The sequence below is a fragment of the Takifugu flavidus genome, chromosome 22 (genome assembly GCF_003711565.1).
Source record: "Takifugu flavidus isolate HTHZ2018 chromosome 22, ASM371156v2, whole genome shotgun sequence".
Classification (NCBI taxonomy): domain Eukaryota; kingdom Metazoa; phylum Chordata; class Actinopteri; order Tetraodontiformes; family Tetraodontidae; genus Takifugu; species Takifugu flavidus.
This window is the reverse complement of record NC_079541.1, coordinates 3,822,501-3,837,056: the sequence shown is the minus strand read 5'-3', so window position 1 is coordinate 3,837,056 and position 14,556 is coordinate 3,822,501. Positions and strand designations below refer to the sequence as shown.

Genomic DNA, 14,556 nt, shown 5'->3' with positions numbered 1-14,556 from the left:
TAAACACCCCGGTGATAATTAATTGCAGACACTGCAGCCAAATCAAGGCGGCAAGCATCCATTTTGAATCACCTCGTAAATAATAAAACGACAACAGATTTTCTTCCCCCAGCCCTTCTAAAAAACAAGACCAGACTGATCAGGGACAATACTGAAAGATATGTGGGTGGGCTGGGTTTTTTCCCTTTTGCAAATTAAAGCTCTTTTGGATAAAAAATTGGAAATGTTGCCTGAAAACAGACGTCGGCGGGGCTATTTTGACCAAAACAGTGACAGCAGTGAGGAAAAATACCAGTCTCCTTCATTCATTATATAAATATCTTTAATTGTTTTAACCTTGTAAGAATATAAAACAATTTAATTTTGGGATTCTGCTTTTTTCTCTCTTTTTCTTTTTTTTTTTTTACAAACACATGATATACAGTACATCTTTCATTTCTCATACACAGCTTCGTCAGCAGGTCGCACATCCCTATATTAATTTTTCGAGCAGGTCATTGCATTACATTAACACGCGTGCACGCACACGGGCTCTGGTGTGCGCGTCCGCACGTGCGCGTTTGGCTTGAGAGAAAGGGAGAGCGAGACGCGGAGGCGCATTCTGCTTGTAACCAGAGCCGCACAAGGAGGGAGAGAAAACAAATAATCGATTTCTCCTTCCAAGCGCGCCTCAAAACGAATTTAGAGTTGTTGGTTTTTTTTGTTATTATTCAAGGAGAGGTGGAGAAAAAGAGGAAGGAAAGGATACCCACCCCTCCCCGGTGAGACGAACCCCGACGCCTTGGCAACGACGTGGGAAAATCAAGCCGAGAAGAGGAACCCTGACTCGTTTCGATCAATATTGATAGAATTCACTTCAATTTGAAGTACCGATATTCGCAGGCGCGTCCGCTAGCGTTGTTTCAGTCAAGAAAAAAAACAAACCACCTTCTCCTTCACTGATGAGTTCTGCAGGGCGATGAGGGCGAGGTGGGGAACGCGGCGCTGTGGCCGCGACGCGCAAAAGAGGGTCTCGAAGTTGGACTTTTTCGTCCCTCGAAAATAAAGGCGGCGGCACAAACGCCGTCCGCTCGAAGCCGCGTCGGTTTCTCCCTTTTTAAAACAACGCGTGGCCCTGGGGAAGAGATTGTCCAGTCCGCTCTCCTTTTCTCTCTCTGTAGGATATTGTAGCTGTTTATGGGAGTAAATTAACAAAGGTGGGGTGATTGTGTCCTGCTCCGTGTTCTCCAGCTCCGCTCATGGGGAAGTCGGGGAGGGAGGGAGGGAGGTGATGGGGGAGGGGGCAGACACAGTCCCTTTAGGCACATTTTCTCCCGGTCTCTCATTTTCGCTTTCTTTCTGTTCCTTAAAACAGTGTACACCCTTTGAAAACAACCACGTACGAGGTAGCCAATTTTTTTTCTTTTTCTTTTTTTTAGGCGTGATGGCTGTAGCGAAAAGCAGTCGTGAACATCTTACATTCAGACTGTTAACGTAAATCTATAGTAACGATTAAAGAAAAAAAAAAAGTCTCCCCTTGTCAAAGCGCACTCGAGAGGCAAGTTTCACTTGGTTTCCTGGAAGCGAACGAATTATTTTACCAAACACTTTGCCTAAGGTCAAAAGTAGTCTGGACGGGATTTTCTTCTCGTGAGCTCGCGACAGAATTTACAGTTGCTTCCTTTAAAGCGGAATATTAAGCCGTATCAAAAACGCTAATTGGAACCCCGCATGGCCAATAGAGAAAAACATCTGGTCACATGGGAGAAGCACACCAAACACACAGGAAGGGGGGTAAGAAAAATAATAAAGGGAGGGTTTCTTTTTCTAAACATATTTACCCATCACGTCCTCTTCCCCGTGCCCTCACGTCCACAACCCAAACCCCCTAAAATAAAAAGAACAGAACTAAACATTTCCAATCACCTCACTTTTTCACTCTCTGTCATCTGCCAGAGTCCCAGGTTCAACACTTTAAGGCAGGGGAGCTGTGTGATCCTCTCCAGTCCCCTCTTGGTGATCTTGGTACATCCATACAGGTCGATGCCCACCAGCTGGGTAAGGTGGTCGGCTATGAGCTCCAGCCCTTTGTCCGTGATGCGCACGCACTGTCCAATGTTCAGGGTCCTCAGCTCGTGCATCTGCCTCACCATGCGGTTGATACCGTCGTCGGAGATGTGACACGAGCACAGAGACAGGGACTTGAGCTGGTACAGTCCCTGGGCTATGTAGGCGAGCGTCTGGTCCCCTATTTTGTCGCAGAATGAAACGTCGAGCCCAGAGAGCCTTAGGGTGCCCATGGCAAGGTGCATGGTTCCCGTGTCACTGATGTTGTCACAGGAACGTAGGTTGAGGCTCCACAGAGAGGTCATGTGAGAGAGGTGGATCATCCCGGCATCCGAGATCCCCCCGCAAAAGCTCAGGTTCAGAACCCGGAGCTTCGTCAGCCCCTTGGAAATGTGTTTTAACGACAGGTCCGTTAGTTTCTGACAGTCCTGGAGCGTTAGGTATTCCAGGTTCAAGCATCCCTCGGCAGCGCTGCGCGTCATGCCCGCCAGATGTCCGATCCCCACATCAGAGACGTGCCTGCAGGACCTCAGATTGAGGCTCTTGAGTCGATGGAGGCCCCAGGCTATCAACAGAAGCCCAGTGTTGGTGATGTTGCTGCAGCCACCCAGCTCCAGCACCTCCAGGTTCTTCAAATACTGAGCTATCCTACCGAGACTGGAGTCTGTGATCTGTTTGCAAAGACTCAGGTTCAGAACCCTCAGCGATGGGATCTCCTGCACGAACGCGTGACCCAGCCCGTTATCTGTGAGGTTGTAGCAGCCGGACAGATTGAGGGACTCGATGTTTGGCATTCCCTGGATCACGTAGCTTAAGCTGCGGCGCAGGGAGAGGATCTGGACCCTCCGGATGCCCCTGGCCTGGAGGCTGGGGAACAGAGAGGGATTTGCCCGTCGGAGGTGCAACTTAGCCTCTACCCCCCTCCACACCGACTTGTGATAGGATGCGTCCCTCCAAGCGATACACACTTGGGCTACCCTGCCTTTGTCCCTCACATCCAGATAGCTAAAAATCATGGCCAAAATTTCCGGGAAGAGGCACGAAATGTGCGTCTCCATTGTTTTTTAAACCCCAGGCATATAAGAATTAATACTCCATACCTCCAAGGCTGAAGAAGAAACTCAAAAACAAGCTTCTGTTGAAATTATGCAAAAGTATCAAAAGTCCCGGTTATCCACATAAGTACAAGAGAGAAATAGTTTCTTTTTCTCACAGTGAACTGTGCAAAATCGATCCAACTCTCGAGCCCCACGTGATCCGGTCTCGTTGCGCAGTAGGATTCAAATGCATTCGGGGGGGTAAGAGGAAAAAGAAACAAAAAAGCGTTTATTCCTATCTCAACCTCTCTCCCCCGAAAAAAGAGGAGGAGAAGGGAGCCAAAGGAGGAGGCGGAGAGGAGGGAAAAAGCGTCAATCCTTCCCCCTCTCTCCCTCTCTCAGACGACGCTTCCTTGCGCGATACTTGGGAAAAGCCGTCCTCTCTCGGCCGAGCGGGGATCCAGACGGTCGTGCATTTCACCAGGATAAAGTTGAAATCAAACCCACACGGCCAACATCACCTATTTAAAAACATGTCCGCGATGTAAGAGCGGGAGGGGGGCGGGAGAAAAAGCGAGAACTCCGTTGTCTTTACGGGCGGACTGTGTTTAAGAGAGGGGCGTTCGGAGCTCAAAGCCTTTGTCTGGTCTTTTCAAACCGACTTGGCAGGGACCCCGGCACTCTGCTGTAGCGGGAGGGGTGCGGGCAAATCACAGAAGTGCGCCCGTGTTTATTTTTTAAAGAATACGGAAATAAGAAACGCCGTCTCTTGTTTTAACTTCGCCGAGGCGAGCTGGCGTGAAATATTTATGTTAATATCCGACAGCCGATGCGGTGCCGGATCTGTTCGCGGTTGTGTGGAATTAGCAGCACCCCCCTGGCAGCCAGGCCGTTGGTTTGTCCCCCCTCAGCTGGAACGGTGCGAACAGTTTCCCTTGGAAACCAACTTCTTACAATTCAGTTCACTTTGGGCTTTAACCCTTTGAGCGGACCACACAGGAAACAGGGTGGGAAGGGGGGGGGGGGGGGGGGGGGGGGTCTGTTAGTGACTATACTGGACATTTTTTACAGTCGTTCCTAATGCTGCTGTGAAAAGAGAACTTGACACCTGTGTCACCTCAGTGGGCGTTAAAATTATGCGGCGATAGTTGCCCCTGAACGGCTGTATTTTTAAAATTCAATTTTCCTCCTCCTTAATTAAGAATAAAATTTCATCTGCCCTGCATGCCAGGGTTAAACTGGCTGAATAAGAATCTACCACACAATTAAAATGGTTACATGGCTGTTGCAAGCCACCTAACTAAAAAAAAAAAAAACCAATAGTTTTATGAAGGTATATCTTTATTTATTAAGAGGCTGTTACCACAAATCTTCCTAAATTCTTGTCACTGTATCAAATTGTCAAAATAATTATATGAAATAGTGAAGCTATTTCCTTAGTCTAATGTTGGACTGCAAATTTCATCCCCTGCAGTGGGCCTCTCGTAACCCCAGAGTAGCCTTGGTCTGTGTGTGTGTGTGTGTATGTGCGTACGTGTATGCACGTGTATGCACGTGTATGCGTGCACAGACAGGAGAATTTGTCTCTGCACACACCTGCCTTTTGCAAGTAAACGGCATCTAGCATCTCTCCCTCTCCATGTTCATTCTCCTGTGTGATGGTATGTGTATATGTGAGTGTGTGTGTGCACGCGTGTGTGTGTGTGTGTGTGAGAGAGAGAGAAAGATAATGTGACAGGGGAGCCGTTTGCTGAAGCCAGCCGAGTGTGGCAGAGTGGGTGAGAAAGAGTGGAGAGGCAACAGCGATCAGGTGAGGATAAGACGGTGAGCGCGGCGCTGCGGAAACAGCCATTTACACATGCTCAAAACAAGTGACAAAACTCCGGTTTTCCACATTTTGGTCCATTTTTCTGCCCTTTCTCTTTTTTTTTGACTGGCTTTACTCGCCACCATCTTTTTCTCATATGGCAAGACTAACCTAGGGTGCTACAATTACATATTCTTTAATAAAGTTGAAATAAATGTATAATATATCACATTTTTACTGTGAAATGGATCAGTTTATTGTAATAAGTTATCTCGGAAGTGACTGCATGATGGGTCGCGCGAAGAATTCTGGGAAATGCCTCGACGCCCCGTGCTGATCAGACTGGTGCTGGTTAGCTTAGCTGTCATCAGCCTGTTAAAAGATTTGCCCCGGCTGCCCTCCTCACTGCTTTATCCAGCAGGTCTTGACCCAGAATAACTTTTCCACGCTGTTCCACAAATTCAGGATGTGCACATTTGGGAATTTGGGAGCACAACCATAAGGAAGCAAGGGGGGGAAAAAAAACACATTTCGTGTTGATGTAGTCGTTTATAACCCCCGAGTCTTTGGGGCAAGTGCTGACACAAATATTTAAGCAGCTGCATAAATGCTGTAGTCAGAAAAGCTGCTGGACCCACATTGTCTGGTGGCTATTTTAAATATCCAAATAAACACCCAGGTCTTTTCTTTTCTTTTCTTTTTTACCTTTTACATCATGTAACTCCATCAAGGGCAAAAACAAAGCGGTTAACTGCTCTGTCCCCTGTAGCTGTCGGCACCTACGTCCTTGGTGCTCGGGCGCAGAGTGTGCCGTGCATTCTCAAAACAGAGACCCTGACATGAATACCAAGTTGTGTAATGATACTGCAAACACCTTGAGTCATAAACGCCGTTGAAGATTAACAGCGGCTCCCAGCATTGGGTTAAATTGTGACCATTTGCAGGGCAGATCTCCTGGGACAAACGCGGGACATGGAAATATTCCCACGATTTGTTTTGATAATTGGTTTATATGTAAGAGACTGACCCCACTTCTTTCTGGGATGGAAGTGGGAGAGGCAGAAGATGGCAGGCAGGGTGAATTATAGAAAATGCACAGAAAACAGATGGCAGGATTTACAAAAAGTGGGTCTGCAGCCTTTCTTTGCATGACCTGCCTCCGTGTGTGTGTGTGTGTGTGTGTGTGTGTGTGTGTGTGTGTGTGTGTCCTGCTGTGGTGTGTCATACCTTTCAGAAAGCCTGCTGGGCCCGAGCTCACGCTGTGTGAGAGAGGCAGGAAAAGAGGATGGATGCACGGGCGGGCAAAGTGAGAGGGGGTAAAATAAGGAACGGGTCAGAGGGAAAGAAGGAAGAGTATTTTTAGAGTGTCTCAGTGGAGCCCTGGAGAGAGAGAGAGAGATTTAGAACAGCCTCATGCTGTCTTTATTAACTATGAAAACGTGGCGATGACGCCAGCCCTTTACACGCATTGTGTTTGCATTAATTCACGCGATGATTCAGGCCGGGGGATCTAACGGGATAACTGGCCCCGCTCGACAATGTGCACCTGCAGCGAGAGCTGGTTGCCAGGGTTACGTGGGCGTGTGTCAACACGTTCCCTGAAAGTCGACACCTTTCCTAAAGGAGACGTCTGTTCCCTAATCTATTCACCCGCAAAGGCAAAATACTGCGTACAGTAGCGCCCGCTTACAGCAATTAATCTTTTATGCTCCTTCAGGTCTTTCCTTGCTTCACAGGGGCTTGACCTGTGCAGCAATAAAACCAGAGCTGTGTGTGTGTGTGTGTGTGTGTGTGTGTGTGTGGTGTGTGTGTGTGTGTGTGTGTGTGTGTGTGCATATGTGTGTGTGTGTTAAAGTTAAAGCAGCATTGTTTTAGGAGGTGGTGTGATTGTTTAGGACTCTTGTCCTAACAGTTATAGCGTGCGTTATGTCCCTCCATACCCATCAGGGAGACCCCCCCCCCCCAAAAAAAAACCCTCCACGCTTTATTTGTCATGGATTACTCGAATCCGTCGTGCCTAAAGCAGGCCCACGGTGTGATTACACACAGCTAACCATCGGTCCGCAATTAAAAGAGGAATGCGAGATGATGTTTTGTGAAATTTCCACAGGAGGCCCGACACCTGTGCACGGGATTTTTCAGGGTTCAGAGGCAAATGTGGAGGGAGATCATGTATTTCCCAGTGTTTTAAAAGAAACTATCACCATATGAGGAGCTTTGCTATAAAACCTGATTCTACAATTCAGTTTTAGGATATTTCTCTGCAACGGCCTGGTTTCCTTTATAGTGCTCCTTCTGGGGTGCGTTGGTGTGCATCGAGCAACAGCTAAATCTGGCAGTAACAGTTATTAACCACTCCTGTTAGGTGGTGGGAAAATGGGTGGCCAGGCCTGCAGCTATCAGCCCCCCTACTGGAGATGCGGCTCCCTGTCCCGGTATGGGAGGCTTTCCCCTTTGAGGTTGGGTTGGAAACCTTCCTCTTTCATAAAGCTCACGCTTCATTAATGCTACATTACTGCAGCGAAGCTGTCCCTGTCCTCCCCTCTCCTGTCCTGTCCTGTTCTCAGGGGGCTCTGGTCCTCAGAGGCAACCTTGATTGTAACAGATACAAATAAAGTTGAACTGAATGTCCAGTCCTGTTCTTGCAGGGTTGCTAATTGCTAAACAGATGGGAGGATAAGAGACATGTCTGTTAAACCAAAGGTAGCATCAGTGTGTGTGTGTGTGTGTGTGTGTGTGTGTGTGTGTGTGTGTGTGTGTGCGCATCTGTGCATACCTGCCTTTAAAGCTGCTGTTTTTAATGAGCCTTTTGCTCAGTGGTCGGGCAACACTGCTGTAATGAAGACGACTTTTTCATTTCAGATATATTTCCATAATCGTTACACTTAAAGAAAGTGATCTAATCTCACAATATCAGTGGGTGGCCACCAGATGGAGGCTAGTCTAATCTTCTAAAGCTAAAGTGACATCTTTCAACTGCTGCTCCTTTGGGTAGCTGCTTTTTAAAACCCACTAAACTTCGCCCTCCTCGTTTCTTTTTTGCTTTTTTTTTTTTCCAAATCCATCCACGGCTTCTGAACATCTCAATGACATCAGAAGGGATCGAGCTCGGGGAAAGACAAAAGGTGACGGCGCAACCGGAGGAGGTGCAGAGCAGGCGTTCACGAGGAGGCTGAAGCCAGCAGTTCCCTTTTCCCCCTCTATGCTTCAATCTCACCATCTTTCTGTTGGTTTTCCTTCCCTCCACCTGGCAGCTCGCCTGAGCTCCCTCCTCTGCACAACCCTGTGTATCTGTGTCTGAATGCACTGTTGCTCTGCATCAAACAGGTGTGTGTGTGTGTGTGGTGTGTGTGTGTGTTTTCTGCCAGCTTTGCAGTCTGACATAGGAGATTTTTCAACCTCTCTCTCTCGCTCGCCCACGGTCATCTGCATTTTGGCATGAATTGGGGGCACGTGTGTGTTTCTCGCACGCATGTGTGTGTGTGCTTGTCACTGCTTGTTATTTTAATTGCACTATAGGCACATTTTGATGAGGGCGTACACGTGCTGTCATCATAAAAGGAAACATATGTGATTGTGTCTTGTGATTTATCCAGTATTCCGAGCACAAGAAAATGCAAATATGCTCACACGTGAATCAGAACTGTGACTTACTAATTAAATGTGCTGCTAAAATTCTGGTTTTCAACTATATTTGTCATCGATAAGAAGTAAAAACTGAATTGGGGAGGTGATGGTAGCTGTAGACCCATGTTTTCACACATTCCATCAGGTTGCTCTAGTTCTTGAGGGAATTTCTCCAGGGCCCAGGAGGCCAGTGTTGTGACCAGCAGACATCAGGGAGACGACTCCTCCCTGGCTGCTCATTGGGGATTTTGACTTTCCATTCCAGCCGGAGCTTCCTGTGTTCCCACTGAGGTGTCTGACATAGACAACGTGCACAAATCTGACAAATTAATCTTCCACCATACTGAGTACTCTGGTGGGTGGAATATTCCCTTCCAATATCTGAGATTACTCAAGGAATTCTGTTGAGTGGAACACTTGGGCAGCGTTGAAAACGTCCTCCCACTTTGTCACAATAACTGATTTCCATCCCAAACGTCAGGCAAACCTCTGCGTGTTTGTCTATGCGGACATGGGTTTTAGTAAGTTGTAAGTATGTTGCATTCGCGGGGAATTTCCGATGAGGTCTGAGTGCTGCGCGATGCGTCCTGATTGTCGTAGGAAGCGAAGCATGTCAGCAGAAGAGCAAAAGAAAAATGCTGTCTCATGCCCATGCGACCCTCCTGGCAATGTCCCAGCATTTCCCTGGAGGACGTGATGGCTGAATGAGACTCGGAGGAAAAAATCTTACGTTGACAGTTTCTTCCTCAGTAGTGCTGCTGTCAGGATGTCCTCCTCAAATTGATCCACGCCTCCGCCGGCAGTGGAGCAGCTGCTAGGGGCGTGACTGCCCCCTGCAGGTCAGAGGTCCAGCGTTCGTTAAGTGACCGAAAGAATTTTCCAGAACGGAGCCGCAAAGACACGGTGACGAAAATATTGGACTTTGGGGAGGATGACAGCACGGAGGGGAAGGTGACAGGGTGACGTGAGGAAGAGTTTGGGGAGAGGGAGAAGCTCAGCGCTTAGTCCGACGTTGTCAAACAGATGGCGATCCATGGCGGGAAGAAGTGTGAGGCAGAATGAAGGAATGACTAAGAAGGAGAAGTGTAGCGGGGATATATTTAGAGAGAGAGAGAGAGTTTTAGCCTCCCAGCTAAAGGCATGACTCATCTTCTGCCAGCTGACAGTAGGAAGGATAGATGGAGGGAAGAATGGAGAAGATGGACAGAGGGACAGATGAGAGACAGAAGAGAGTCGTGAAGATGGGGGAGGGGTGTGTGTGTGTGTGTGTGTGTGTGTGTTTGTGAAGGAGGGGTGATCAGTCGTGCAACCGCACATGTAAAATAAAAACAAACACGACCTCTCATGCCACTGGATTTTTGTTGTGCGTGTGTGTGCGGGTGTGTTTGCGTGCTTGCCAGCTGTATTTGGCAGCTCATCTCCTCTCCTCGTGCGTGCGTGTGTGTCTGTGTGTGTGTGTGTGTGTGTGTGTGTGTGAGTTTCTGGAAAAGGAACAGTCATGGGGAAAGGCAAACGAGGACAGCACGAACAGATCCAGTCCTGTCATCCCAGAGGGCTTCCTGTGGCTACATTTTGTCCCTTTTATGAGCTAAAACACACATGTCCACGTCCCCGTGTAGAGTCGTGTCACAGAATAAAACCACCTTTTTTTTCTGTCCAGCCCAAGCCGTATTTTTGGTCTTTACTCAATTCGCCACCATTCCTGCAGGAATGAGAACGGTATCCTTGTGGATCATCTTGGACTCCATCAGCCGGCTGCAGCTGGTGTCCCTGCAGGATGAAGCTGGCAGGTTCTCTGGCTGGATTCTGATGTTGGATGCAGTAAAGAGGCTGCTTCTTGTGCAAGGGGGAGCTGCTGACGTTCTCAGGCATTGCTCCCTGTTGCATGTCTATTGCTCATTTCCTCTAGGGACCTGGCTTCTAGCGCTCTCTCCATTTCCCTCCCCGCCTCTGTGTATCTATTACGCTGACACTCCCTCTCTCTGTTTTCCCTCCTGTTTCTCTCTTTCATCAGCGCGCCGGGTCCAACTTTTCTCAGTCCTCTCGCTCCCCTTCTTTTGTTGGAGCGGCTGACCGCGGCTCAACTGCGCCACCCTGTGTTCGGCGGGGCACATCACAGGCTCACGCTAATACTGTCATTGCAAAACGTATTAAAGGATGGTATTTTAGATTCGGGCTCTCTGATTGCAGTGTGGGTGAGACAGCATTAATAAATGTGGAAAGTGTCGTTGTCATTGTTTCTTCCATTTTGATATGGTCCTGTGTGAGTGAGGTTAGCATTGCATTCTAGCATGAGAAAACAGCAAATAAAAGTTAATAAATGTACCAAAACTATATTTCAGCAATTAACTATGTGGTGTCTTCAGGTGGTCATTATTGTAGCTATAATGACAACGGTTGTTATTAGTTTAACTTGCAAAAAAACCAAAACTTTTTAGTGTATTGCAAAGGTGTGAGATCTGTTCTGGTGTAACTGTTTCAGCGCGCGGTCCAACGCGGACAATGATTTTAGCCTCGGGGTCGTTGTGGGGTGTGGATGTCCAGTTTCAGTGTCTGTGTCCCCCCCCCCCCCCCCCCATTCTCTTTGTGCTATTGTTGATTCCCTCGACTTTGACCCGAGCGCGGCAGCACAGTCAGATGCATATTGACAGCAGCCTGTTAGATCACTTCACAAGTTTTGGGGACAAGAGGTGTGTCGTGTTCCTGTTTAACGTCAGTGTTTTATTGCGTCTCATAAATAAGAATGCACATAAATCCGAACAATCCCATTCGGAATTTCATAGTTTCTGTCCGAGTGAGCAGGACTGTGTTAGTAAATCGCTGATTCGTGGATTGTGGAATGCGCTCATTCTGAGATACATTTTTAAGCGGTACTGGGAGTCCGGACTAATCTTGCGTCCAATTCTCATTTGAAAAGCACTCGAATCCCATCGAAGAGGCCGTTCTTTGCAGGTTCGCCGCAGTCTTTCTTTGACCGGAGGAAAATTCGCTTCAACACGCCTTTTCTTCTCCTCAGACCCCCATTTTTTACCTCCATTTGCGGACTCTTGCGTCTATGTGTGCATTTGGGAGGTCACGGGTAACATTTTATTCATAACACACCAAAGAAGAGGTGACTGAGTCATTTTATCCCTTTATTCTAACACATTTAATCGCTTTGGTTGTTCGCAGGAATTTTACGCACAAATATTTGAACGTGAGCATCGATTCTATTCTATTGTAACCCATCCTGCTGTTGTCCCAACATGCTTCCCTCCCCATCTAAACACATCAGGTGTCTCCTGTTAAGGTTTTAAACGTTGCCAGAGCCCGTGGCCCTCTACGCACGCACATGCGCGCATAATTTATGACCACGGATGGAGAGGGCAGGAGGGGTTTCTGAGGTGAGGAGGAGGAGTGTGGAGCAGAAAACGAAGGAGGGAGACGTAAAGTGGCTGTGAGGGGGCAGGACAGGGAAGCAGCAGCAGCCGCTCTACTCCATAATTAGGGATTTTATCTCCTCAGTCATGTTTACAACGGGACGACACTCTCCTCAGCTTTGTTTCTGAAGGAGACAGGGAGGAAAAATCCATTCGCAATTAGCATAAACGCAAACCACTGACGCGCCACTTTTAACTGGATTTTTAATTTAAAAAGTAGATTTTTCCCCCCTCCCCTCATTTCTTTTTTTGACTGAGGACTGCTCTTTCTGTGACTTCATCGAGGTTTTTTTTGATGGCACTTGTTTGCAGATCTGAACTTTAGGCTGGATGTCAGTGAAAAAGGGAAAAACTGGAGTTTCTGAACGCTGAATAAACCGGGAGGACTCACGCGTCCGGTGGACTTGTGGTCTCAGAGATCCAACTGGCCTCAGCAGCACATCTCTTTTCTCTCTTCTTTTTTCATTTCCTCCCGTTGACCATGGCCCAACAGCGGAGCACTTTCCCCAGCGGCGGGAGGGACGCGGTGACGCGGCGGATCATGGACAACAGCCCTGCGCGGAGACGGCGAAGCGGCGCTGCGCGACATCTGCTGCTGTCGGTCGCATTCCTCGCCTGCAGCTCCCAACTTCTGGTGGTGAATGCCAACTCATGGTGGTGAGTTTAGCTCAGAAATAACGCGCAGACAACTACTTTACCCCCGAATAGTAGCTTAAGTTGTGAATCACGACCTAACGTGTCATTGTAAGAGTAGGCTTTAAGTGGTCTCATATCTTTGGCGCAACACATTGGTTGCAAAATCTTGTGTCCTGCTATTGATTATGATGACAAATGTGAACGACGGGCTCTGTGCTGCCTCTGGTGTGTGTTTTGGGATGGGGGGGGGGGGGGGGGGTATTCCAGTCCTGTGGTGGAGCACTGACAGTGAATGGAACAAATGTGAAGGCTCTGTCACAATATTTACCCTGGCTGGGGCCCAAATGGTGCAGAATGGCGACCTGCTGCTGAGCCTATATGGTCGTCAATTAACCACACTTATTTTCAAACTTTACAAAACAATCCTGCAACGATGCTGCAGAGTTCCATTTGTGGTAATGTGGAGGGTTTGCGAATAGTAGTTGAGGTTTCTGTCACAACCCCACGACGGATAGTTCATCTCCCTTCAGCGGTTGTTATGAACCATCAAAATGTGTTGTAAAATACACCAGACAAGTGGAGTTAACCATCCTGGGTTTGCCTGGGAGCTCTAATCTGAGTCAGAAATCATACAAATCCTGCCACTTTGAACTGGGCAGCGTTGGCTGCTTTGAATTCTGAAGTTAACTGGGTTTTTCTTTGTTTCAGGTCGCTTGCGCTGACCCCGATCCAGCGACCAGAGATGTACATCATCGGAGCTCAGCCAAGCTGCAGCCAGCTGTCTGGTCTATCTCAGGTAAATTCCCGACAGACAGTCTGAGAATTTTACTGCTCCCCGACCTTAAATCAATAAGGAATCTCTGGATTCTACAGGAACAGGATCCTTTTCTGGGTTTTATGTGCTTTCCGCTCTGAACTCTTCTTGTGCCCCCTGTGAGAAAGTGGTGAAAATGAATCAGAGCCTCTCCCTACAGGAGATGTTTTAAGTGTGGGACCATTAACGTGCTAATCCGGGCTAATCTCTCTGGCGCTGCCTCGCAGGGCCAGAGGAAGCTGTGCCAGCTGTACCAGGACCACATCTCATACATCGGAGAGGGCGCCAGGATGGGCATCAAGGAGTGCCAGTACCAGTTTAGGCAGAGGAGGTGGAACTGCAGCACCGTGGACAACTCCTCCGTGTTCGGACGGGTAATGCAGATCGGTGAGTTTCTGTAAGGCTTCAAGAGGGTGGAGCTTTTAGCTCAGTTAAACTCAGCAGCGAGTTCATATCAGCGGCATTATTTACTGCAAGCTCATTTTAAATTTAAAGTAGTGATTGTGGATTACTGGTGGTTGGTTGGTGCGCTGTCAACAGATCTGACTGGATTAAAGATGCCTGGAATAAGACATTGGCAGTAATGTCAAATATTTAGAATAAAATCCAGTTAAAATTATACTAATCATGCTACACCTTCTCCTGTGTGTGAAGATAAGTTCATTATTGGACGTTTCCATTAATTTCCAAATATTATTTGTATCATTAAAGTATCGTGTTGTGATATTGGGGAGACATAAGAGGTCTTAGTTTGCCCTAAAATTTAAATTATTAAAGTTAGGTTTTACAAATTTGATTGAAAGTCCCGGAACTTTCTGTCGCTCCATATGCGCAAAAAACGCGCAGCGCAAAGGAATCATAGCGCCGCCCGAGAGGGACACGGCGCACACGGTTCCGGTAAATGCGCAGCTGTATCCGAGCTCCTGTATCGGTATCGTTGGCGTCTAATTCCCAGCAGGCAATGTGGGAAAGCGCTCATCATCAAGTAAGTGTCAGATCCGCTGCGGGCAGCCAGGCGAGGTGTTTGCCGCCCGTCCTGTCTCCGTCCACCTCTGCCTGCCCGTCTGCGTATTGACAGTCGGCCAATCTGCGCGTTTATACCGAGGTGTGAGTCGCTCCATTGTCCCCGCGGCCCCTCTTTTGAAATGCGCCGATGAGCTGACACCGAGT

At 48.0% G+C, this 14,556-nt stretch overlaps 2 protein-coding genes across 4 annotated transcripts in view; one reads left to right on the top strand and one right to left on the bottom strand.

The window, feature by feature from the left end:
• wnt5b (wingless-type MMTV integration site family, member 5b) overlaps nt 1-14,556 on the top strand; it is a 45,664-nt gene that overhangs the window by 24,547 nt on the left and 6,561 nt on the right. For 2 of the 3 annotated variants that reach the window (XM_057022910.1, XM_057022911.1), the window contains 3 exons: nt 12,430-12,593; nt 13,281-13,368; nt 13,614-13,773. In XM_057022910.1, the coding sequence (XP_056878890.1) occupies nt 12,478-12,593; nt 13,281-13,368; nt 13,614-13,773 (364 nt within the window). In that variant the 5' untranslated portion in view covers nt 12,430-12,477. Of the gene's footprint in view, nt 1-12,248; nt 12,594-13,280; nt 13,369-13,613; nt 13,774-14,556 lie in introns of all 3 variants that reach the window. The other variant, XM_057022909.1, reaches the window with a different exon arrangement.
• Nucleotides 305-3,734, bottom strand: fbxl14b (F-box and leucine-rich repeat protein 14b). The gene has a single exon (XM_057022908.1). The coding sequence runs from the start codon at nt 3,102-3,104 to the stop codon at nt 1,902-1,904; it is 1,203 nt and encodes a 400-aa protein (XP_056878888.1). The 5' UTR covers nt 3,105-3,734; the 3' UTR covers nt 305-1,901.

Excerpts from the sequence above, each read along its gene's own strand:
- fbxl14b (XM_057022908.1), bottom strand. The coding sequence starts at position 3,104 with ATGGAGACGCACATTTCGTGCCTCTTCCCGGAAATTTTGGCCATGATT.